Here is a 25121-nt window from a genome sequence, read left to right as displayed (position 1 = left end):
AATTAATAAAAATGTTTGTATGGATCCATGCTTTCATTTTGGGGGGCATATACAACTCAAAGTTGACCTGCTGGATCACAAGAGCTTTTTTTTTCATGTTGCTTTTCCACTATGTTTAATTTGTGTCTTCGGGATCTGTATCAGATGCCTTAGAGCTGTGAGGCTGCAGATGGCTGACAGTCACCCAATGTGCCTGCTGAAAACTGAACTCAAGAACTACTGAGTCATCTCTCCAGCTCCCATACTAAGAACATTTTAACTTTCCTGTCAAGTCTTAACTTTCTTTTCTTTTTAAAAAAAGAATTATCTATTTTTATTTTATGTGTATGGGTATTCTTCCTGCACATATGTCTGAGCACTGTGAGTATATAGTGTTTATGGATGCCTGAGAGGGCACTGGATCTCTTGCAACTATAGCTAAAGATGGTTGGTGGCCACCATATGTATGCTGGGAATTGAACCAAGGTCCTCTGGAAGCACAAATGCTCTTAACTTCTGAGCCATTTCTCCAGCCCCCAATCTTATCATTTTTATTTTCCATACCTAATAAAACACAACTTAGAGGGACAGGAGAACGTGATGGCTCAGTGGTTAAGAACACTGGCTACGGCTGGGCGGTGGCGGCGCACGCCTTTAATCCCAGCACTCGGGAGGCAGAGGCAGGCGGATCTCTGTGAGTTCTAGGCCAGCCTGGTCTACAAAAGCTAGTTCCGGGACAGGCACCAAAGCTACAGAGAAACCCTGTCTAGGGGAAAAAAAAAAAAAAAGAACATTGGCTGCTTCTCCAGAGGATCTGGGTTCTACTCCCAGCATCTAGATAGCAGCTCTAGCTTCAGGGGATCTAACACTCCCTTGTGGCCTCTCTAAATACCAGGCATGCACATTGTGCAGACATACACGAAGGCATAAACATAATAACACAACACAACTTTGATGCTTTCTAAATAGAAAAACTCTTTAAGAGAATCTAGAGATCAACAAAAGGCTGTATATGGTGGATGACTGACATGAAACCACAAGCAGATGCTATTAAGGAACAAGTGATGCCTTCACTTCACAACAGACATTTAAAAACAAGATGATAAAGATGGTGATGGCTGGAACGGAGTCAGGAAGTAGGACAAACAAAAGACAATGAACACAATAGCATATGCCATGTGGCCACAATAGTGCCACACACAGAGGCTGGAGAGAGGACCTGAGTTCCTTAGAACTCACATGGCATTACATAAGCATTTGTAACTCCAGTCCCAGGGGATTTGATGCCATCTTCCAACCTCAACACTGCATGCATATAGTGCACAGATATACATTCAGGCAAGCAAACACATTTAAAAGAAGACAAAAAAGAAAAAGCATGTAGAGACAGTAAGGAACTCAGTGCCAGTGGCTCCTCCTCTGCCTGTGTACCCACCTCTCCCACCCTCAATATCCTGCCTCACCTCCTTTAAGACTCAGTCTACTTCCCTGTTCAAGACTGTACTTGTTTGGCCAATAGGATCCAGAAGGGACACAATAATAATAGTACTAGCTCTACATGGACTTGTAAATAGCTTGTTGCTTCTGCTTTCAACTAGAGCTCCACCACTGCTATGAAGAGTTCCAACCCACTTCATGGAGAATAAGCAACACAAAGAAAGCTAAGTACCCAGCCAGCACCAATTGCCACACATGTGAAGGATGCCAAGTGGGACAATTTACCTCCAATGAGAGTATCTGGGTATCCCAAGAATAATCACCCCCATTTGAGACAACCAATATACAGAATGAGCAATCAACTGTTACTTTAAGCCCTGTTCCATTTTATCTCAATTAGTTAACTTTAAAAAAAGATAATTATTTCATGTGCCTTCGTGTTTTGACTGTATGTATTTCTGTGTGAAGGTGTTGGATCCCCTGAAACTAAAGCTAGAGACAGCTGTGAGTTGCCATGCAGGTGCTGAGAATTGAACCTCGGCCCTCTGGTAGAGCAGTCAGTGCTCTTATCCACTGAGCCATCTCTCAAGTCCCCACTTTTATGTGATTAGAGTTGTTTCTACACGTATGTTTGTGTAGGAACCTGGTACCCTTGGAGGCCAGAAGAAGACATGCCCCTGGAACTGGAGTTACAAGCGGTTGTGAACTACCGTAAGGGTAATGGGAATTGAATCAAGGTCCTCTGGAACAGCTTCCAGTGAATTATCTCTCCAGTTGCAAACCATGGCTGGAGTTTCAATAGGGGTTATGATACAGCCACAGGTAACAGAAAATAGGAAAATATGGCATCGAGTGCTATTACTGATTGAGAGGACAGAATCAAAGTCATGTTACAAAGACTACAACAAGCAACTGGTTTTCTGGGAAGTCCTAAGCTGTCCCAAATCACAAAAACAATAATTTTGGCACTATACTTGAAACGAAATTCTTTTATTTATTTGTTATGTATACAACATTCTGTCTGTGTGTATGTCTGCCGGCCAGAAGAGGGCACCAGACCTCATTACAGATGGTTGTGAGCCACCATGTGGTTGCTGGGAATTGAACTCAGGACCTTTGGAAGAGCAGGCAATGCTCTTAACCACTGAGCCATCTCTCCAGCCCTGAAATGAAATTCTTAATAACGAATAAGAATATTTTATAAGCCGGGCGATGGTGGCGCACGCCTTTAATCCCAGCACTCGGGAGGCAGAGGCAGGCGGATCTCTGTGAGTTCGAGACCAGCCTGGTCTACAGAGCTAGTTCCAGGACAGGCTCCAAAGCCACAGAGAAACCCTGTCTCGAAAAAGCAAAAAAAAAAAAAAAAAAAAGAATATTTTATAAAAGAACTACCTGGAGGGGGAGGGAAATGGGAGGCTGGGAGGAGGCGGAAATTTTTTCCCAATAAACAATAAAAATAATTAAAAAAAAAAAGAACTACCTGGAACTACAGGGCAGTGGGGCGCACGCCTTTAATCCCAACACTCAGGAGGCAGAGGAGGTAGATCTCTGTGAGTTTGAGACCAGCCTGGTCTACAGAGAGAGTTCCAGGTTAGCCATGGCCATATAGAGAAACCCTGTCTTGAAAACCCGAAAAGGAAAACTAGTCTTAACCTATCTGACTCTTTGGAGGCACAGTCCCAACCCGAAATGGCAGCAGGTTATGTATCTAGAAGTTAAGATAAAATAGGACAGCCTGAGAGTCTCCTAGCCCTGGCCTTCATGCCATCAGTTCTCAGATAAAGGAGGAGACTCTAAACTGCAGAGAGTCAGAGGGCCTGGAGTAGAGGTGACTGAGTAGGGACTCAACTCAGCCTAGTCTCTGGAAGTTGTATTACTGACACAATGAAGGTCAGATTCCAACACAGAGCTAAGAGTCTGTACAGGAAAATAATCAGGCCACTAGAGCTGAGAATTCAGTCAAATTGTCCTAAACAGCAGTGCTTTCATGCACTGCTCAGGTGAATCCTGCTAGAAACTACTCTCTGATTAGACATCTAGCATCTGCTCCTTCAAACTGCAGGAACCTGATAGTCAGGTTTCTCGGTCTTCCAGGGCTTCCACCAGTAAGGAAAAGCAACCTGCAATCTCACGAACACCACCTCCATTCACTCGCTGGAATCTAACCTAATGTTACACTGCTTCAATTAATTTCTTAGTAGAAAGCTACCAAAAATACGAAATTAGAACTTCAAAAGCAAGTCTGGAATTAATAAAAACTGGAACCAGGTGTGGCGGTGCACTCATATAATCACTCTGGAGGTTTAAGTAGACGCATCAAGAGTTTGAGGCCAGCCTGCTCTACAGAGCAAGTTCCAGGACAATGTGAAAGCTTATGGCAAGACCTGTTTCATAAAATCTAAGTAAGTATATGACTAATACTAGACAAAATCCAAGCAAAGTCTACTGGAAGTAGCAAGAAAGGGACAAGACGGAGAACAATTGTGACACAGAATAAAATACTTTTCTAAGAAAACGAGCATCTAATTCTAAGAATCACAGACACTGCAGTCAACTATGTGCTTTCCACTCAAGTACCCAAATCTGACTGTCTTGTCCTGAACCCCCAAACCACCTATTGGGAGCTACAGGACTTAGCGTAAGTCCTGTTAGTCTGGAATGTCCTCACTAACCTTTCTTCTAAGTGATCTCAAAAGCTAACTGTTGTGTGCATCCACCATCCTCACTTTCCCATCTAGGCAATATCGGAATCCTTTACCACCCCAGGCCAGTGCCCATGCACAGTTGACACTTCAACCGAGAGCAGGCAGCCCCACAGGAGGATGGGGGGGGGGGTGTCTCAGCAGTACTTCTACATGCACTTGAGTTGCTATGGCAGTATTTCTCTCAACTCTGCCTGACAGGGTTTTAGAGAACCCTCGACACCCATCAGCAGAAAAGAGCCCCTTCTAAGGCAGCAAGAAGAAAGGTGCGTGGCTCACCTTGGTCGGTTTTGGTGGCTGGCTTCCAGTTTTCAGCACTAATTACCGGCAGACAGACCTGCCCCTTCTCATCAATGTTAGGGTGGTAGATCTTGGTTTTAAATGTGATCTTGGGTGGTTTGAATGGGTACTCTGCTGGAAAGTTGATTTCAATTCTGAAGGCCCCCTTGTCATATGGAGGGTTGTCCTAAAAGAAAAAAAAGAGGGGAAACAGATCAAAATGAAGATATTGTAATCCATATACCTATGGCCAAGTCAGGGCTGCATTAACTTTTTTTTTTTTGTTTTGTTTTTTGAGACAGTGTTTCTCTGTGGTTTTGGAGCCTGTCCTGGAACTAGCTCTTGTAGACCAGGCTGGTCTTGAACTCAGAGATCTGCCTGCCTCTGCCTCCCAAGTGCTGGGATTAAAGGCGTGCGCCACCACCTCCCAGCTTGCATTAACTTTTCATTAATTATTCCCAATGGTACATCAACTGAAGTCCTGCCATACAAAAGGTAATCCAACAACCAACCAGTATTTCTAGGTAAGATGCTCGGCAAACTTCGAAAAGGTCCAAAGTCAATGTCACAATAGCCTTATTTTTTCAGTAGTGTGGTGGTTTGAGTGAGAAGGCCCCCATGGACTCAAGTTTGAATGTTTGGTCTGAATAGTTGGTAGAACTGTCGGGAAAAGAATAGGAGGTATGTATGGCCTTGTTGGGTTAGCTGTGTCACTAGGGATGGGCTTTGAGCTTTCAAAAGTCCATGCCATCCCCAGTTATCTCTCCTGCCTTATGCTTGTGAATCAGATGTAAAGTCTCAGTTACTGCTCCAATGCCTACCCCCTGCCTACCCTGCCTGCCTGCAGCCTTGCTCCCATGATGGTCATGACTCACTCACTAGAACTGTAAGCCCCAATAAACTTATTCTCCTTTAAGTTGCCTTGGCCATAGAGACTCTTTCCAGCAGTAGAAACAAATAAAAAAAGTAGACTTTTTTTTTTTCCTTTTTTTAGAGCAGCTTAAACAGTAAAGCTGAAAGTAGTGGGGGGAAAAACCCAGAGACCTAATTTCCTCTCAATATGCAACTCTTCCCTCACTATTAAGATTCTTCATTAACGGAGTAAAATGTTACCATCCATGGACCTACCTACACTGCACTTCTGTATCAGTTGGAGGCTATAGCTCCTATTAGGTTTACCACTGAAAGTTATTCATTTTATGGGTTTTGCATAGTTATATCTTAGAACTTGAGCCATACGTGTATGTCCTCCCCAAATCCACCCATTAAAAACAAATCATGAGCGAGCTGATGAGATGGTTCAGTGAGTAAAGATACTTGCAGCACAAACCTGCCAATTTCAGTTAGAACCTCAGAACCATATGGTGGAAAGAGAAAACTGACTTCACAAAATTCCATGTGCTATAGCAACCATGTCCCCTACTCTCTAACTCACTTGTTCTCTTTCACACGCACACTAATAATAAAATCATCAGGACTATGATCAGTGGCAGAACATGTCAAGGGCCCCAGTCAATCTCTAGTATCAAAACCTCCCACACCGGTAATATATACACCTGCCCATGCACGCCATGTCAAGATGTGGAGTCCCTATGAAAGAGACCCCAGAGAGCTGATATGTCCTTTTTAATGTGTGAGGAAGAATCAAGAAACAGGAACCACCAATCACTGAATCTATCTATGATTTGAACTAATGTTTCTCAGGATCTCTCTAGCATTTGGAGAAATATTTCTGTTGTTTATAGGCCATTCACTTGGCAGTAATTTGTTACAGCAGTCTGAATAAACGTAGACAGTAGCTTTCTGAGTGGTTTTTTCCAGGATAATATGACATCTCTGTGTATGTTTCTGTCCAGATATAAAAGAACAAAGTTGGGCGGTGGAGCACATGCCTTTAATCCCAGAAGGCAAAGACAGACAGATCTCTAAATGCAAGGCCAGAAAGCTGGTCTACAGAGCTACAGAGTTCCAGACAGCCAGAGCTACACAGATAACCCCTGTCTCAAAAAAAAAAAAAAAAAAAAAAAAAAAACAACCAGCCTGGTCTACAGAGCTAGTTCCAGGACAGGCTCCAAAACCACAGAGAAACCCTGTCTCGAAAAACCAAAAAAAAAAAAACAAAACAAAACAAAAACAAAATAAAGAGTAAAGATCACCATTGCTGGTTCATGTTATGAGTCTGATTTTATATGAAAGTGCCTGTGTTTTCCTCATTACAGTGACTAAATCCTGAGATAAACAACTTAAAAAGGTTTATTTGGCTCACACTCCACTGCTGGGGGAACTCCTTCAGCCAATAGCCTTTGAGATGCTGGACCACTTTGGGCATGGCCTTGGGTACTATAAAAAACAGGTGTAGCCGGGCGGTGGTGGCGCACGCCTTTAATCCCAGCACTCGGGAGGCAGAGGCAGGCCTGTGAATTCTGTGAGTTCTGTGAGTTCGAGACCAGCCTGGTCTACAAGAGCTAGTTCCAGGACAGGCTCCAAAACCACAGAGAAACCCTGTCTCAAAAAACCAAAAAAAAAAAAAAAAAAAAAAAAAAAAAAAAAAAAAAAAAAAAAAACCACACAAAAAAAACAGGTGTAAAACTGAGTATGCTCTCTCCTTCTTCCTTTCCCTCCACCTCCATTCCCTCCTCCTCCTCCTCTCTCTCCCCCTCTCTCTCTGCTGCTGGATTCGGTTCCTGCTCCCCTCTTGTGCAGAGAATTGCTAATCTGTAAATCTATCCCAAATTAAAAATCCTTTATTATACTCAATTCTGAGCTAATGTGGGACTACTTTATCACTTTATCGCGTTCATCTACACTTCACATTAAGGGAGATAAGGAAACAGAGAGAGCAGAGGTAGGACCAGACTAAAACCTGCAAGGCCCACTACTAGTGATTTCCTGCCACCAGCCAAGCCCTAAAAGTTTCAGTCCCCCAACAGAGCCACCAGTTTGAACACGAAATTGTGGAGGGCAAAGTTTTAAAGGTTTTTCTTGTGTGTGCATATATGCACACATATGTGTGGGTAGCTAGAGAAGCCAAAGAGGACACCAGATCATTGAGCCAGAGTTATATAGGTTGTTGTGAGCTCCTGGATGTGGGCACTAAGCCATCTTTCCAGGCCCTGTAGAGAGTACTTCAAATTTAAACCGCAACACTGCCCAACCTAAGTTCCATTTGCATTCCTCCACAATGAATGAGCATTGCTGTTGCTTCAGTGCTATCTGCATTTAAAGTTGTCAAGATTTTTTATTGTCACACTAAGAGATGTGGAGTGGCACTTTATTGTTGTTGTTTTTTTTAATGACAAACATTAAGTTTGCCATCTGTCTATTTCTCTTTAAATTTCTTAAAAAAAGACACACACAAAAACAAAAACCACCATTGTGGGAGTGTATGTGTGGGCACACATGCATGTACAAGTGGAGGTCTTCCTCCACCTGTGGGTTCCAGGGAATTGAATTCAGGTCAAAGCGCTTGGCAATGAGCACTGTCACAGAATGAACCATCTCACCTGCCAGTCCTCTTTCTTTGTCCCGTCCCCTCTATGTAGCTGAAGTTAGCTTTGAACTTGCAGTCTTCTTGACTCTTTCCCCTGAGCCCTGAGATTCCAGGTATATGCCACCGCATCTAAGCTTAGTTGCTGCCACCTCCATTTTTACCGTGCCCTACTTCTAAAAGTATAGAAGGGTCTCACCCAGACCCCTAAAATATTGGGCTCAAGAGCTCCTCTAGCCCCAGCCTTCCAAGGGCCTAGAACTACAAATACACATCACTATGCTTTGCCTGTATACCTTCATTTGTGAGTTAAGATTTTGTTGTTATTCCTATTTTACATTAGCCCCCCCCCACGTCCATCCCGAAGGTAGTAACTTCCCTGAGACAGGTTTTCTCTGTGTACTCTTGGCTGTACTGGAACTCTCTGGAAACCAGGCTGGCCTCGAACTCACAGAGATCTGCCTGCCTCTGGCTCTTGAGAACTAGTATTAAAGCCACCACAGCCCAGGCTATGTGTATGTGTGCATGTGTGTGCACACACATGCACGTGCACCACTATATGTATGCACACGGAGATCAGCGGAGCACTTATCCAAGTCAATTTTCTCCTTCTACCATGTGATAGCCCTTTGGCTTTTCCTCCACCCTACTCACCTCCCGAACTGAAGATCCCCTCCGCACTGTACTGTACTATTTTTCTTATATTTGGGCTCTCTGGTTTGTGAGGTGTCCAGGAGCACCATGGCAGTCCCATCCTTCATCCCATCATCTCCTTACACCAGGGACTGAACTCAGGTATCAGGCTTGACAGTAAATGCTTCTAACCCTTCCCCCACAAAACTACCTTCAGGGTCACCAAACTTCTCTTACTTCTGGGCCTATTATTTGCAGACTGGAAGAGAAACCATGAAAGGATCCAGAATATTCACAAGTGGTGCCACAGTTTTGTGTGTTCACCTTATTTTTCAGAGACTGGCAAGAGCTCTTGTGTTGACATGGCTATTCCTGTATAGAAGAGAAACATTCTCATACACCTGCTTTCCCCTCCTCCAGGCCAAGATTTGGTGCAAAGTCTTTATCTCCAACAGCATCACTCTGTTTCCCTGGTTTCCAATGTGTCCTCCTCTTCCTTTTTTTTTTTTTTTTTTTGGTTTTTCGAGACAGGGTTTCTCTGTGGTTTTGGAGCCTGTCCTGGAACTAGCTCTTGTAGACCAGGCTGGTCTCGAACTCACAGAGATCCGCCTGCCTCTGCCTCCCGAGTGCTGGGATTAAAGGCATGTGCCACCACCACCCGGCTGTCCTCCTCTTCTTAATGGTCCTTTTTTCTCAATGCAGAATTCCAAGAGTCTTCACAGATAAGTGCTTTTGTTTTTGAAGATATAAAGAGCCACCAGAGCTAAATAACCCAGAGCAGAACACACTAAGTGGTAGCAGGTCAGAGAAGAGTCTACACTCTGAGTTCTAGAAAGCTTGGTCTTCCGAGATGAGACCAGCACTCTGCTCATGAGCTTATTATTGTTTGATTGACATGAATCAGTACCATACCCCAGGAGCCCCAAGAATGAACCCTTTGGGACCTCTACCCTACTCACCTCCAGAACTGAAGAATCCCTCTACACAGCACTATGGTAGCTCCCATACTCCATCCTACCTCCTCACACCCCGAGCCTAAGCAAAAATTCTACAGCAAGAAATTTATCTACTGGGAGCTGAGACTAGCATGCGCTCAGTCTCCAGACTCCTATAGTCTAACCCCAACCAGGGGAAGGGAGGCACTGAATGGTATCCTTAGGAAGACAGTGATAGGCTGAGCAAAGGGAGGGAAAGGCCTTCTAGCAGAGAGCTAAAGACTAGGATATCAGGTTGATGGGAGGATGTGAGCAGGTAGCTGGCTAAGAAGCTGCTAAAGCTGTAAGTGGTAGCCTAAACCAAGGCACTGAGCACACAGAAACTGCCAGCCAGGCTGGTTGGGAGTGGGGAGAAACAGGGACTAGCTAGAGCAGAGATGTTCAGGAACAGTGAAGTTGAGTATGCCTGTGTACAGAAGGCAGCCCTACACTGCTAGAAACTACAGAATTACACCCTCCCATCCCAGTAAATCTCCTCAATTCCATCTTTTAAAAATAATTTTTAAATTATGCTTATTTGTCTACCATGAGAGTATGTGTGTACACATGGAAGTCTTACCTGCTGAGCCATTACCAATCCCTCAATTCTTTCTTTAAGGAACAGTTTTCTAGATCACTCCAAAAGCTTGTCCTGTCTATACTCTGAACTATTTAACTCATCAGGACAACTAAACTCTTTGTCTCGCCACTTTTGATTTTGAATCAAAGCAGAGAGGTAGAGGATAGAATAAAGGTGCAACTAACTAAAAACATTGTCTATGCTGCTTGCTCCTGTAGACTACTGGCTGATAAGAGCTGCTAAATAAAAAAATGTCTTTACTCACCATCTAGGACTGACCAGCTTTCTGCTTCTTGCTGTTCATCACTCTCTGTGCAAGAAGCTGGAGAGTTGAGAGTGGTCCCAGCAGATGTAAACACAGCCTATTACTTTCCAGCCAGAGAAAAGTCTAAGAACATGCTCAATCGTGGCAAATGGGAGTAGCAAGAGCCGGTACTGACAATGAGAAACTGGATTTGTGAAGTTTTGCACCTGGCACAAAGGAACTCTCTTGCTACAAGAGCAGAGGCTATCCTTATCAAGGGCGCATGGCCACAATCACCTAACTACTATAAGGCTCTTTACTTATTGTGGTGGTTTGAATAGAGATGGGCCCCATAAGCTCATAGATTTGAATGCTAAGTCACGAGGGAGTGGCACTATTAGGAGGTGTGGCTTTGCAAAAAGAAGTGTGTCACTGGAGGTGGGCTTGGGGTTACAAATGTTCAAGCTAGGCCCAGTGTCTCTCTCTTTCTTCAGGCTGCCTACCAACCCAGCTACTTCTCCAGCACCATTTCTGCCATGTAATGCCATACTTCCTGCCATGGCAATAATGAACTAAACCTCTGAACTGTAAATCACCCCAACTAAATATTTTCCTGTATTAATTGTTATAGTCATGGTGTCTCTTGACAACAATAGACCCAAAGACACTTGTGTCGGCAAAGCATTGGCTCTGGTGTGTACAAATCACACACTGGCAGCCCACACTGGTCTACTACTGAGATCACGGGAGTTGCCACTACATCCAACTTCACCAAGTTATTTTTGGTGAAAGTGCATAAAATTCAAAGTGTTTACCTTCTGGGTAAAGTTGCAGGAATAATTACAATTCTCATCCCTGCAACAAAGTGAGACACAACTTGAGAGAAGATCTATTTTGGCTCAGCATCAGAGAGATCAGTCTACCCTAACAGGATAGAAATGGCAGGACAACTCACATTACAGCAGTCAGGAAGCAGGTATGGAGAGAATGCTGGCACTCAGCTTTCTCCTTTCGTCCCATACGGCTCATGATGGTGTCATTCAATTCAGAATTGGTCATCCCAACTTTGGAGCTCTGGAGCCTGTCCCGGAACTCACTCTGTAGACCAAGCTAGCCTTGAACTCACACAGATCCAGCTGCCTCCGCCTCCTGAGTACTGGAATTAAAGGTGTGCGCGCTATCACAGCTCATCTTACAAAGAAACTCTTAATCTTCCCTCAGAATTGCCAATAAATACACCATCTATTTTGTGTGTAGTAGTAGGTTATAAGATCCTACATGGGCCAGCAGTGGTGGTACGCATCCATAATCCCAGCACCAGGAAGGAAGAAGCTCATGGACATCCGTGTGGCTGAGGCTAGGATGGAATACATAGAGAGTTCCAGGCCATCCAGAACTACACAGTGAGTCCCTATCTAAAGAGAAGGGAAGGGAAAGGGGAAAGATCCTCTTGCTCCAAACCCTAAAAAAAGAAATACTGCAGAGAAAGAAACAGCTGGGCAGTCATGATGCACACCTTTAATGCCAGCACTCAGGAGGCAGAGGCAGGCATATCTGTTAGTTCAAGGCCAGCCTGGTCTATGGAGTGAGTTCCATGACAGCCAAAGCTACAGAGAAACCTGTCTCAAAAATAAAAATAATAAAAAAAATAACAATAAAAAGAACGAGCTAGGAACTAGTCTAAGCTATAGGTCGAGCTTTCATAATCAATAATAAGTATCCATGTCATTTTTTGTGAGCTGGCAACTCAAAAATCAAAATTCATCTACATATGTCACCCAACTTCTGGCCATAAAACTTATAAACCTATATCCACTTAAAACCTGAGAAAAGTGAAGAAGAAAAAAAAAAAGGTTCAAACCATGGAGTCAATTGTGCTACCAGCATAGCTTCCTATTGAACAAGGTCTCTAGGGCGTGCGTAGTGTACAGAGACTACCTGTAGGCTGGAGTCAGTCGCCAGTGCGTGTGCTATGCTGAAACACAACAGTAGCTGGAATAGCAGTTTAAGATTTGTCTCACATGGGCTGGAGAGATGGCTCAGAGGTTAAGGGCACTGACTGCTCTTCCTGAGGTCCTGAGTTCAATTCCCAGCAACCACATGGTGGCTCACAACCATCTGTAATGAGATCTGGTGCCCCTTCTGGCGAGTAGGCATATATGAAGACAGAACACTGTATACATAATAAATAAAAATATTAAAAAAAAAAAAAAAGATTTGTCTCACATGATCCAAGAACACTGCAAGTGCTTCATAAAGACAGATCCAGACAGGAAAAATACTCTAAACAGGTTACAGTGTATTTATAAATGTGCACAGGCTTAAGACAGCAAAGAAAATGGGTACAGGCCGTCATAGAAAAAAGTAAATCATTCATAAATAATAAAAAATAAGCCACATAGAGATGTAAATACACAGGAAATCTGGATACTGTATGGTATTGTACTGACTTTTTTGATTGCTGATGAGCAGACAATAGCTTCTGAGAAACATTACATTATACAGACTACTAAATTAAGCTAACCTATATATTCTAAAAATGTTTTAATTTCAGAATGGAAGTAAAAAATGTCATGTTGGGGAAGAGGTTGTGCTTTTGCTTCCACAGGAAACAAAAGACTGTGGATTCCTTCAAGGTTGATAGAGATCAGATGTGATTGGGGGAGACTACTGAAAACCCTGGGTACAGACATAAAGAAATAAACCTACAAAAACTACAAGACAGGCGACACATATTTTATCTGCTCAAACATAAAACAAAAAAATATCATCTTTAGCTGGTTTGTGTACAACACATAGTCCAAACTTATGTTAATGAAGATATGTTATCTTTGAAAGTCTATGTTTTCAGAGCAAGAGGATCAGACACCAGTGAAAACAGGTGGCCCAGGTGATCCATTTTCTCAGAGTGATTCTGTTGCAGTTTCCTCAGAGTTCTCTGCATCTAGAATAGCTTCAAGGCTGCTGGCTGAGATGTTAGGACCTCACAGATAATTCTAGCCAGGACTTGACCATTATCTTAATTTTCTCAGGATCCCCCAAAGCTGCCAGAGCCCTCAGGCAACAAGAAGCAGTTCAAAGAACACAACATCCACATTCCCAAGAGATGAAGTGGGAGGTTTTTGGTCTTTCTGTGGGTTATGGACGTTTGCCATGGCTTAAGGGGGTTGGTTACAAATTGTTACTGGTCATAGTCAGAAAACAAAAACTGAACAAAGGAGATTAGATTGAGCGATCTCATTCTGAAGGCAAAAAGGGGGGGGGAATATAGTATAGAAATAATTGGATAAATAAGTGGATTGTTGAGTCTACTTTTGAACAACCACTAGTCTCAAATAGTTTACATTGGTATGGATTTTTGTATATTGAAAAAAATTTAAGTTTTTTTGTTATACTGTATACATGTTTCTATTCTTGTTTAAGATATTGTGCCTAGAACAATGGCAATGGGTTTCTGATCCTACTGCACGCACTGGCTTTGTGGGAGCCTAGGCAGTTTGGATGCTCAACTTACTAGACCTGGATGGAGGTGGGGGTTCCTTGGACTTCCCACAGGACAGGGAACCCTGATTGCTTTTCGGGCTGGGGGGAGACTTAATTGGGGGAGGGGGAGGGAAATGGGAGGCGGTGGCAGGGAAGAGACAGAAATCTTTAATAAATAAATAAATTAATAAAAAAAATAAAAAGTAAGTGGAATGCAAAAAAAAAAAAGATATTGTGCCTATGCAGTTCATTTCAAAATGTAATGTAAAGTCTTTAGTCCTAGAAAACTATTTAGGATAATAAATACAGATCACTAGTGATTTACTACAAACTTATAGTCATGCTAAGTATGCTTTCAAGATCACACAAAGATACTTTAGGGGCCTGGAGAGATGGCTCAGCGGTTAAAAGCACTGCTTGCTCTTCCAAAGGTCTTGAGTTCAATTCCCAGCAACCACATGGTGGCTCACAACCATCTGTAATGAGGTCTGGTGCCCTCTTCTGGCCTTCAGGCATACACACAGACAGAATATTGTACACATAATAAATAAATAAATCTTTAAAAAAAAGATATACTTTAGATAGATAGGTGATCTTCAAACACTTCAAAGACCTACAGAATATGGCATTTAAAATGTTTTAATAACAAAAGGCTTTTCATGACAATGAGACATGTCTGCTCCTGATAGCACCAATATACTTTTAAAAAAGGAAGGGATGTTGGGCATTGACAAACTTCCATATGGAGTTTGCTGTCTATGTGGTAAAAGTGAACCACTGGGCAAAGAAACTACCCTTGTCTCAACTGCTGACAGTATGCTGTCCACACTGGGCAAGCAGGATACAAAAGAAAGCGATTGTCGAATTTCACCAAGACAAGGTAGGACAGTCCTTTAAAATTCTTGCTTTAGGGCTAGAGAGATGGCTCAGAGGTTAAGAGCACTAGCTGCTCTTCCAGAGGTCCTGAGTTCAATTCCCAGCAACCACATAGTGGCTCACAACCATCTGTAATGAGATCTGGATCTGGCATTGTATCCTGGAAAGTGCACAATAAATTAATTAATTAATTAAAAAATTTCTTGCTTTATAGAAAAGTTTCTCAGATATCTTCGGCATATAGATTGAAGATGGATGCCCCAATGTTGCAGAGGAACCTTGGGGTGACTTTCAAGGCAGCCATAGAAAGAAAATATCCCCCCCCCTTCTCTCTCTGTTTTTTAAGCCAGGGTTTCTCAATAACTATGGAGCCAGTCTTGGAACTTGCTCTTATAGACCAGACCGGCCTTGAACTCACAGAGATCCGCCTGCCTACGTCTCCCAAGTGCTAAGATTTTAAAGGCACGTGCCAAAACTGGCCAGATATCTCTCTCTTTTTTTTTTAAAGATCACATAATCCAATTTTATTTATTTATTTAGGTTTTTCGAGACAGGGTTTCTATGTGGCTTTGGAGCCTGTCCTGGAACTAGCTCTGTAGACCAGGCTGGTCTCGAACTCACAAGAGATCCGCCTGCCTCTGCCTCCCGGAGTGCTGGGATTAAAGGTGTGCGCCACCATCTCCCGGCTGGCCAGATATCTCTTAAGTTTTAAAATTTGCTTTCTCTGCACTTCCTGTTTCTCAAGTAATATTTTATCCTTCTTAGGTCTCTGATGGAGATTAATGACTAAGCAGCCAGAGTTTTACAGTTTGCCTTGTTACCAAATTCATAAATTTACATAAGAGATGAAAGTTTATAAGGTTGAAAGACAATAAAACTTAAAATTGTTTCTCTAAAAAATATTTTGAGGGCCGGGCGGTGGTGGCGCATGCCTTTAATCCCAGCACTCGGGAGGCAGAGTTCGAGGCCAGCCTGGTCTACAGAGCTAGTTCCAGGACAGGCTCCAAAGCTACAGAGAAACCCTGTCTCAAAAAACAAACAAACAAACAAAAAACCCACAAAAAAAAAATTTGAGGTCTACAAAATACTTTTAAGATGATAATACAAGTTATGATAAAAAGGTATAGATAAAATATTTTCTCTAAATATGCCAAAATACAAATGAACTGGACATTCTGAATCTAATTCTTGCCTGATAATTATTATTATTGTATATAGTTTTACTATGTTAAGAGTTAAAACCTTTCCTTTCTATTTAGACAAAAGGGGGGAAATGTTGTAGAATAATTTTTCTGTAAACTGTGATAGATGTGTTACTCTGAGTGGTTTAATTAAAAGCTGAATGACAGGGGGCTGGAGAGATGGCTCAGAAGTTAAGAGCACTGGCCGCTCTTCCAGAGGTCCTGAGTTCAATTCCCAGCAACCACATGGTGGCTCACAACCATCTGTACTGAGATCTGGCGCCCTCCTCTGGCGTGAAGGCATACATCGAGGCAGAAGGTTGTATACGTAATAAATAAATAAATCTTTAAAAAAAAAAGCTGAATGACAATAGCAGGGCAAGATTTCTGAACAGAGAGGATGCTGAGAGGAAAGAGGAGAGATGCAGGAGACAGAACAAGCAACACATGCAGGAGTAGAGGTAATACCTACAAGCCACATAGCAGCACACAGATTACTAGAAATGGGTTAATTTAAGTTATAAGAACTACGTAAACCAGGCGATGGTGGCGCACACCTTTAATCCCAGCACTTGGGAGGCAGAGGCAGGCGGATCTCTGTGAGTTCGAGATCAGCCTGGTCTACAGAGCTAGTTCCAGGACAGGCTCCAAAGCCACAGAGAAACCCTGTCTCGAAAAACAAAACAACAACAACAAAAAAAAACTACTTAAGCACTAGTCTAAGCTTTTCTAGCTCCCTCTCAGAAAGGCAAATTCGGTCTCACTCCTCTCTGTTCTTCTCCCCTCCCTTCTATACTGCCACCCCAATTCCTTTAACTTGTGGTGCCTAACATCCAGCCTTTTTATTATAAAAAAAAGAGATGGGAATGTAATGATCTGTTCTGTCTCTTTAAGAGACAAGCCATGGTCACTCCCTCCCCCATCCGCTGAGGCAAGTTGATCTTCAGCTTCTAGTCTGAGTTCTCTCTCCTTTCCTGCTCCCTCTCAGAGAGGCAGCTTCAGTCTCTCCTCTCTGCCTCTCTGTTTTTCTCCCCTTCTCCCTTCCCTTCCATAACCACTAAAATATCCAACCTCACTCTGAAAAAGAAAAAAAGAACTAGTCTAAGCTATAGGCCAAGCTTTCATAATTAAAAAGCAGTCTCAATGTCCTTCTCCTTTAATGTGGCCTGCAATACTTGCAAGCATCCATGTTTGTGTATTCTAGGGAACTTGGGCTCAAAGGTGATTGAGCAAATGCACTGCTGTACCATGGGAATCTGTGTTTGTCTGAGGTCTCATGTGTGATGAGCATCCAAATAAAATGACAGGCTTCCCCATCAGTTTGGGAAAGGGTAAACATCTCAGATTCTTCATTTCTTAGTATCAATCTACAAGCCACAAAGCCATTTATTTTATAGCAGTTAAATACAAGAAAAATCCTTTCACAAGAACAAATTATCTTAAACTTAACAGTCTTCCTACCCGTTTTTTTTTAAATATTTATTTATAATTATACAATATTCTGTCTGTGTGTATGCCTGAAGGCCAGAAGAGGGCACTAGACCTCTTTACAGATGGTTGTGAGCCACCATGTGGTTGCTGGGAATTGAACTCAGGACCTTTGGAAGAGCAGCCAGTGCTCTTAACCACTGAGCCATCTCTCCAGCCCCCCGTTTTTGTTTTTTTGTTTGTTTGTTTGTTTGTTTTGGTGTGGAGCAAGATCTTACGATAGCCAGCTGGCTTCTAACTCTTAGCTCTGTCTCCCTTTGACTGGGACTTAAATCATTGACCACTATCCAGCTCCTACTCTTTCTACATGGCACCCCTTCAAGAATCCCCAGATTCCCAAACCAGGTGGTAGTGGTGCACGCCTGTAATCCTACCACTCAAAAGGTAGAGGCAGGTGGATCTCTGTGAGTTCAACGCTAGCCTGGTCTATAGAGAGAGTTCCATGACAACCAGGGTTACATGGAGAAACCTTGTCTCAAACAAAATAAAATAAAACCAAACACATTTTTAAATTTATGTTTAAAAACATAATAAAGCCTAATGTGGTGGTCCACACAGCCACTACCTGTCCTGCCTTTAATCCCAGGACTTGGAAAGCAGAGGCAGGTGAATCTCTGCGTTTGAAGCAAGCCTGGTCTATAGAGTGAGTCCCAGGACAGCCAAAGCTATACAGAAAAACTTCATCTTGAATCCTCCCCCCATTAAGGAAAGAGAGAGGGGAGGGGGGAGGGGAGGGGAGGGGAGGGGAGGGGAGGGGAGGGGAGGGGAGAGGAGAGGAGAAGAGAAGAGAAGAGAAGAGAAGAGAAGAGAAGAGAAGAGAAGAGAAGAGAAGAGAAGAGAAGAGAAGAGAAGAGAAGAGAGACAGGGACAGACAGATCAGATGGTTCTAGCGGTCCTACTTACCCCTGATAGGTCACAATGACAGGCAAGAACTGTAGACACAGGCCAGACCTTAGTAGCTAAAAACCTTGCAGCCACCCTCCCTGTGTGTCGAGCCTACTCACCTTACTAAAGAAATCCAGAGACTATATTTCCAAACTTGACTATAAATTCCCAGATTTAAAACTTCTAAGCCAGTGTTTGCTGCCTAATCTAATAAACAGAATCAAGAAGAATGCATCTGCAGTGAGTATACTCTATATTCTTTGGTAAAGCAGACAGTCTCTCCACAAGAAACAACTGTAAGTAACAATGGAAGGAGTATCAGGTACAGGGAAAGAACCTGAGGCTCAAATGGGCAAAGCAGAAAGGAAAAGAAGAGTGCTCGCTTCGGCAGCACATATACTAAAACAGAAAGGAAAGAAGATAGTGAATGTGGCAGAAAGAAGGAAGAGAGCATATCAAGGTAGATCAAAGTTGTAGGCTAGGTGACTAGAAGTTACCAATGTCCAAGTGGGGCTGTACAATGGACAAATAGTGCAGTTCTGGGAGAGAAGGCAGGGGAGGAGAAGGGTAGAACTCTTTCATATATACTAGGAGGGTCCCCAGGGATAAACCAAAGGAGAAGAAAGCTAGAGTAACAAAATTCAAGCTGTAGAGTGTGGAGAAAGCAGCAGCAAATCAGCAAAGTAGAGAAACTGACTACAAGCTCAGGGGTTAGGACCCTGCCAAAGGAGCAGAGCTTCAGAGGCAAGCATGGGGTATATGTAAACTGAGAGGGCCCCATGTGCTTGGTGTGAGCACTTCAGGTGAGTGGGAGAAATGTGTGCTGAAATAAAGCACAGGTCAAGTGTCAGGAAGGATAGGGACCTAAGATAAGGAAACAAGACAGAAGCAGAGCAAAGCCCCAAGAAGGAACCGAGCCTCTGGGAAGGCGTCCTTGAAGGATGTAGGGCTATCTGGGGTAGATGCTAGAGAAAAGGTTCTGGAAAGCACAATGCAAGGGAGAACACACAGGCAATCGTGAACACTGATTCAAGACAAACGGAGGCACATACTGGAATGTACCAGGAATAAAGCACAGTTTAGTCGCAGATGCAAAAAAAAAAATCAATGGAGAAAGCCAGCAAAGGTCTATATGGGAAGCCAGCTCTCCTCCAAAACCAACAGAGGGGTCTCAACCTGATAAACAGTGCGAATCATTTAAAACCAGGGCAGGTAGGCAACAACAGGAGCACAGATGCAAACTCCTGTTCCTTTGTCAAGAACTACACATCTGGAAGGTTTGGACAGCTACAGGTTTAAAACACCAGTGCAAAGCCAAGATTCCATTCAAGAGCCCAAGGCCATAACCTACCCTACCTGTCACCCTGTAGCCACTGCCCACTTCTGCCCATCTGTGGGCTGCCCAGACTAGGAACTTACTGAGGAACACAGAGCCAGCAGTAGGAGCACACCACCTGAAAGAATAATCTAATAAGAAGTGGAAGTGTTCAATACTCACAGGAACAATAAGCCCTTGCCAAGTCAATAAATTAGCTTCATCAACCTGGATGTTACGGAAGTTTTTCATTCCACATTTGCGGATCTCTTCAAGCTCCTGTTGATTAACAAAGCATAAAGGGGTGTCAAATCAGGAAAGCACCACATATTAAGATCCCTCCTGACTCCCTCAAATTAAAACAGGTGACAACATCACTAATACATCATCACCAGAATACACCATATCAGGTTAAGGAGGCATGGAGCCATGGTAATTCCATCTGTAATGCCACTGCCTTTATAGACCCTTGCCCCAGACCAAGCCAAGCCCCAGTCTCAAGCAACCCACTGAATACAATGAGAGGAACCATGTTACTACAGATATACCACCTCCTCTTTGGGCTGGTCATGCTGCCTGTTTAAATACCCTCAGCAGAGCCAGGTAGTTCACACCTGTAATCCCAGCATTTGGGAGATTGGACTGGTGTGGGTTCAAGGCCAGTTAGGGCTACAAAGTGAGACTCTGTACCAAAAAGGAAGGGAGGGGGAGAGAGAGGGAGGGAGGAAAATAAAAGGACTGGTGAGATGGCTCAGCAGTTAAGAGTACTGGCTGTTCTTCCAGAGGTCCTAAGTTTAATTCCCAGCAACCACATGCTGGCTCACAACCATCCATAGTGAGATTTTATGCCCCCTTTTGGCATGCAGGTGTACATGTAGACAGAGCACTCATATAATAAATCAGTGAGTAAATTAAACAAAGAAAAAAAGTCAAAGAAAAACAGGGGAAAAAAAGGAAAAATAAATGGAAGAACTGAAAATAAACAAATGAAGTAGCCATCCCCTAGCTACACAGGGCCCTGAGATGCCTGCAGACCTAACTTTTTTCAAACAAGCACCAGCAATGTACACTCTAAAGATGACTAAGGCTGGAACTCGAAGGCAAACAAAGGCAAATGGGTGCCCACAAGTCTTTCCTACCTAACATGTTAAGAGCAATTTCAGTACTCCACCCCAGGACAGGCAAAGGCAAAGAGCACAACTGACCAGTATGGGATGGGGAGGGGAACAAGAAACCAATCAATACTGAAGCTCAGTTTCTTCAGCTATCAATGGTGCAGTAAGTTCCTGAACTAAAAACAATGAGCGGGAAACTACACCATGACAGACTCTAAATCTATGCGAGTTCTCATAAGTAGATAACACAGCACTTCACTCAGAAAGCACAACCACCATAACAGATTATTTCAGAATTCTGTTTAAGCTGTCTTTAAGGCTGTCTGTCACTTGGTTTTCCACTGTGTATCAGCCTGACATTTCCCATTGCTTCACCAACAACAATGAATATACAGCAGGCATCTTACCCAAGCCACCCAGAAAGTACCATGACTCATGCCCACATATACGTGGTCACCTCCCCCAAGTTCCTAGACTGCCACTCCCCACTACTACCTCAATCAGACCTCACAACCAATGAGATGATAGCCTCCCATCCACCCAAGATGCCTTCTCACCTACAACCTGAACATTGACCCTGTCTCATCTACCAGGCTACAGCTCCTCTCTCCCAGCCCACATGCCCTCTAATACAGGAAAGGCTCCCTCCTTAAGCAGCCATGATTCACAATGGCAAAGGCCACCCTATTGGCTTCTATGTCACCAAGATCAAAAGATCCTTTGTATCACACATTCCCACTAGGCCGCAATAGTTTAGAAGACACTATTTCTAGTTAGTAGAGCTAGAGAATCACGGAAGGAGTAATTCTCAAAGCACAGTGAAGCAGAGTCAGTGTACCAGTTCTGAGTTGGAGAGATGTGAGAGGCCTAACTCAGTATGAGCTGAGGAAGAAGAAATGGATGGAAGTGGGTGTCCCACAGGAGAATGTAGGGAAATGCTGCCCGTTTCACAACCTCAGGTGCCTACTATAAGCACCTGGACCAACTCCGGAAATTCTAGTCCAGCAACTGTGACTAGAGCTTTAATATGGGAATTTTTTTTTATTTATTTATTTATTATTTATACAATATTCTGTCTGTATGCCTGAAGGCCAGAAGAAGGCACCAGACCCGATTACAAATGGTTGTGAGCCACCATGTGGTTGCTGGGAATTGAACTCAGGACCTTTGGAAGAGCAGGCAATGCTCTTAACCACTGAGCCATCTCTCCAGCCCCAATATGGGAATTTTTATTAAGTGGCACAAGAAGGGAAAGGATGTTACCAAGCTTAACCAGTTCAGTTCTAAGGAAGGTCTAGCCATATTGCAAGCCTCTAATCTACACCAGGGGACATATGGTGAGATAGCCTGATTGCTCTACAAGAAAACATCATGGAACCTGCGAGAATACTCTAACCTGCTAGTTACCATCTTGGTCTTCCAGCTGCCACTCAGAACTCCTCAGGAACTATGAAATATGGACACACTCAAGAAGGAAAGGTTTCACATGTCACTAACCACTACTCTTCAACTTCATGAGGGTAGGACAGGTGCAGGAGATAAAATATTCCAAACAGAACTTTGAAATCTAGACAACCAAAAAACTTGAGAGGCAGAGGCTGGCGGGTTTCTGAGTTCTTGGCCAGCCTGGTCTACAAAGCAAGTTCCAGAACAGTCAGGGCTACTCAAAGAAACCTTGTCTCAAAAAATCAAAAAACAAACCAAATAAGGAAGGAAAGAAGGAAATATTGAATGTTCATTTTAAAAAAAAAACAACTTTACATGGCCTGTATACAAACATACTTGACAGCTTCAGTGCTCTATGCAAACAATATGAAGTATGGCTAATAGGCATAAGGCAAATTTCATGAAAATTACAAAGATGGGGTTTAAGTTGTTTAAGGACTGCAGGCTGGACTATAAGCTTAGCAGCAAGGCAGTGGCCAACTGGCAGCACAAGATCCTGCAGCATTCAATCCCAGCACTACAAAATCACTAAGTAAATAAAAGGCACATAGTTTTCTGGGGCTGTAGTTCAATTCATAGAATGCTTGCCTAGCACCTATAAAGCCCCGAGTTCAAGTCCTACACTCAGGGTAGATCACAACCACCTCTAACTGCAACCCCAGGTCATTCAACACCCTCTCCTGGCCCAGGGGGTGTACAGACACACACAGATCAAACACCCATACACTCAAAATTCTTCAATTAATTTTATAATTTACTTAATTTTAGTGCATTGGTGTGCATGCATGTCTGTGTGAGGGGTCAGATCTTGGAGTTACAGACAGTTGTGAGCTGCCATGTGGGTGCTGAGAATTGAACTCAGGTCCTCTAGAACAGCCAGTTCTCTTAACCATCTCTCCAGCCCTCAATTTTTTTTCAAAAAGTAAATTCAAGCCCCATCCTGGGGAACAGAGTAAGTTTCAAGGCTAACCTGGGGAACACAATACTCAAGAAAAGAAAAGAAAGAAAACCCATGAAGCTCTGTTCCTAGGGGCTAAGACAACAAGCGCCTCAGTGCCAAGTTATCAAGCAGATACCTGAACAAAGATTAAAAAAAGCCCCAAGCCTTCCGGCCACAGAAGGAAGGGTGCCACTAATGAGTGCTGAGCTGGAGGCTCAGGAAGTTCAAAGCAGAGTGATCAGATAAACTCTCTTTGCTGTCAGGTTAAGGTACCCAAGAAGGAAAGGTAATTTCCTGTCGAACAGTTCTAACCAAAGAACCCATTATAAGACAGAAGTGAGAGCCAAGACAAATAAGCCCTGACATCCGGGAATGCTGGGTATCCTACAGAAGAGCGGTTCTCAATGGGATCCAAAACAGAATCATGCAGCTCAGCATTCTGGGTCCTACACAAAAAACATATGCCAGACATCTAGCCCTGTCCTATTGAGATTAACACCCTCTGCAGCCCTAGCTGAGAACAATGGGCACTAAGAATGGCTAGCATGTTAAAATTCCATTATTGCCCAAGATGGTTCTAAGGACAAGAGCTGCCTCCTCCTTCACTGAGGAAAGCAAACTGAAGAGCCACACTGCTCATTCAGAGGTTCTATCTAAAGACCTGAGAGAAAATTACACAAACCCTCAAGATGGTATATCTAAAATCACAACTATAACTGAGAATGGTCTGGATAATAACAACCTAGTAAAGAATTTCAAGAAACCCATGTAAACTCAGAGGTTGAAGTCCAAAGGCTTTATTACTAATAACGATGGAAAGGAGCTGACTAAGAAAAGCTAATGAGACGGTTCAGAGGTTAAAGGTGCTTACCATAGAAGTCTGACAGCCTGAATTCCACCCCCAAGATACACAGGGTGAAAGCAGAGGAGACTCCTGCTAACTGTCCTCTAAACTCCACATCCACACTGTGACATGAGTACCCACGCGTGCACACACATGGCACATACAAATTATAGTAAGTAAAGCGTAATTTTAAAATAAAAATACAGCAGCAGTCCAGCTCTTTGAGAATAAAGTCTGAAAGATCTAAGCAAGAATGGCACGCGCTTACAGAACACACTTCCCCAAAAGATTTATTTCAGTTCTGCTCAATGCCAAAAGCAACCTGGGGTCAGCTGCTCAGGGCTGATGGTGCAATGCTGACAGCCAAGAGATGAGCCAAAAGAAAGCAGAACCAGTCAACTCCTTAGTCCCTTCTGCAAGAGGGCAAGCAGCACACAGGGAAAAGCCCAAAAGAGGTCCCTCTTTGAATCCAGCTGCTCCCAGCTTTAAAAGGAATCTGAAAAAAAACACAGGGTACTGCTCAGTTTCTGTGGGGGTTTTGTTTTTGTTTTGGGTGATGCTAGATATCAAACCCAGGGCCTCAATAACTGTAGCAGTACACACTCTATTCTTAATACACACACCAAAACAACAACAACAACAAAAAAAAAACACACAAAGAAATTCCAGGGCCTCAAATGTGCTAGGCAAGCAAACACTCAACCACTAAATTATAGCCTGTGGTGGTATGAATGAGAATGACCCCCATACACTCATATGGGGGTTTGAAAGCTTAGCCCTAGTTTGTGGTACTGTTTGGGAAAGATTAGGAAGTGTGGCCTTGTCGCGCAGTGGTAGCGCACATCTTTAGTCCCAGCACATGGGAGGCAGAGGCAGGTGGATTGCTCTAAATTCGAAGCCAACCTGGTCTACAGAGCGAGTTCTAGGACAGGCTTCAAAGCTACACAGGGAAATGCTGTCTCGATAAACCAAAATGAATGAATGAATGAATAATTTGATTAATTTTTTAAAAAGGAAGTGTGGCCTTGTTGGAGAAAGTATGTCACTGGGGGTGGTGGGCTTTGAGGTTTCAAAAGCCCACACCAGGTCCAGTCTCACTCTCTCTTTGCTTGCAGCTTGAAGATCAGATGTGAATGAGCTCTCAACTACTTCTCCAGCACCATGTCTGCCTGCCTGCTGCCATACTCTCCACCATGATAACAGAGTAGTCCTTTGAAACTGGATGAAAGCCTT

At 43.3% G+C, this 25121-nt stretch overlaps 1 protein-coding gene across 2 annotated transcripts in view; it reads right to left on the bottom strand.

The window, feature by feature from the left end:
- Positions 1-25121, bottom strand: part of Ube2l3 (ubiquitin conjugating enzyme E2 L3) — a 50598-nt gene that overhangs the window by 5862 nt on the left and 19615 nt on the right. Inside the window, exons 2-3 of one of the 2 annotated variants that reach the window (XM_075970309.1) lie at positions 19727-19822; positions 4398-4584 (exon numbers count right to left, since the gene is read on the bottom strand). In XM_075970309.1, coding sequence (XP_075826424.1) covers positions 4398-4584; positions 19727-19822 — 283 coding nt within the window. The remainder of the gene's footprint in view (positions 1-4397; positions 4585-19726; positions 19823-25121) is intronic. The other variant, XM_075970319.1, reaches the window with a different exon arrangement.

Source organism: Microtus pennsylvanicus, chromosome 1 (genome assembly GCF_037038515.1).
Source record: "Microtus pennsylvanicus isolate mMicPen1 chromosome 1, mMicPen1.hap1, whole genome shotgun sequence".
NCBI classification, from domain to species: Eukaryota; Metazoa; Chordata; class Mammalia; order Rodentia; family Cricetidae; genus Microtus; species Microtus pennsylvanicus.
Note: the sequence above shows the minus strand (reverse complement) of the source record. Positions and strands in the feature narration are given on the sequence as shown.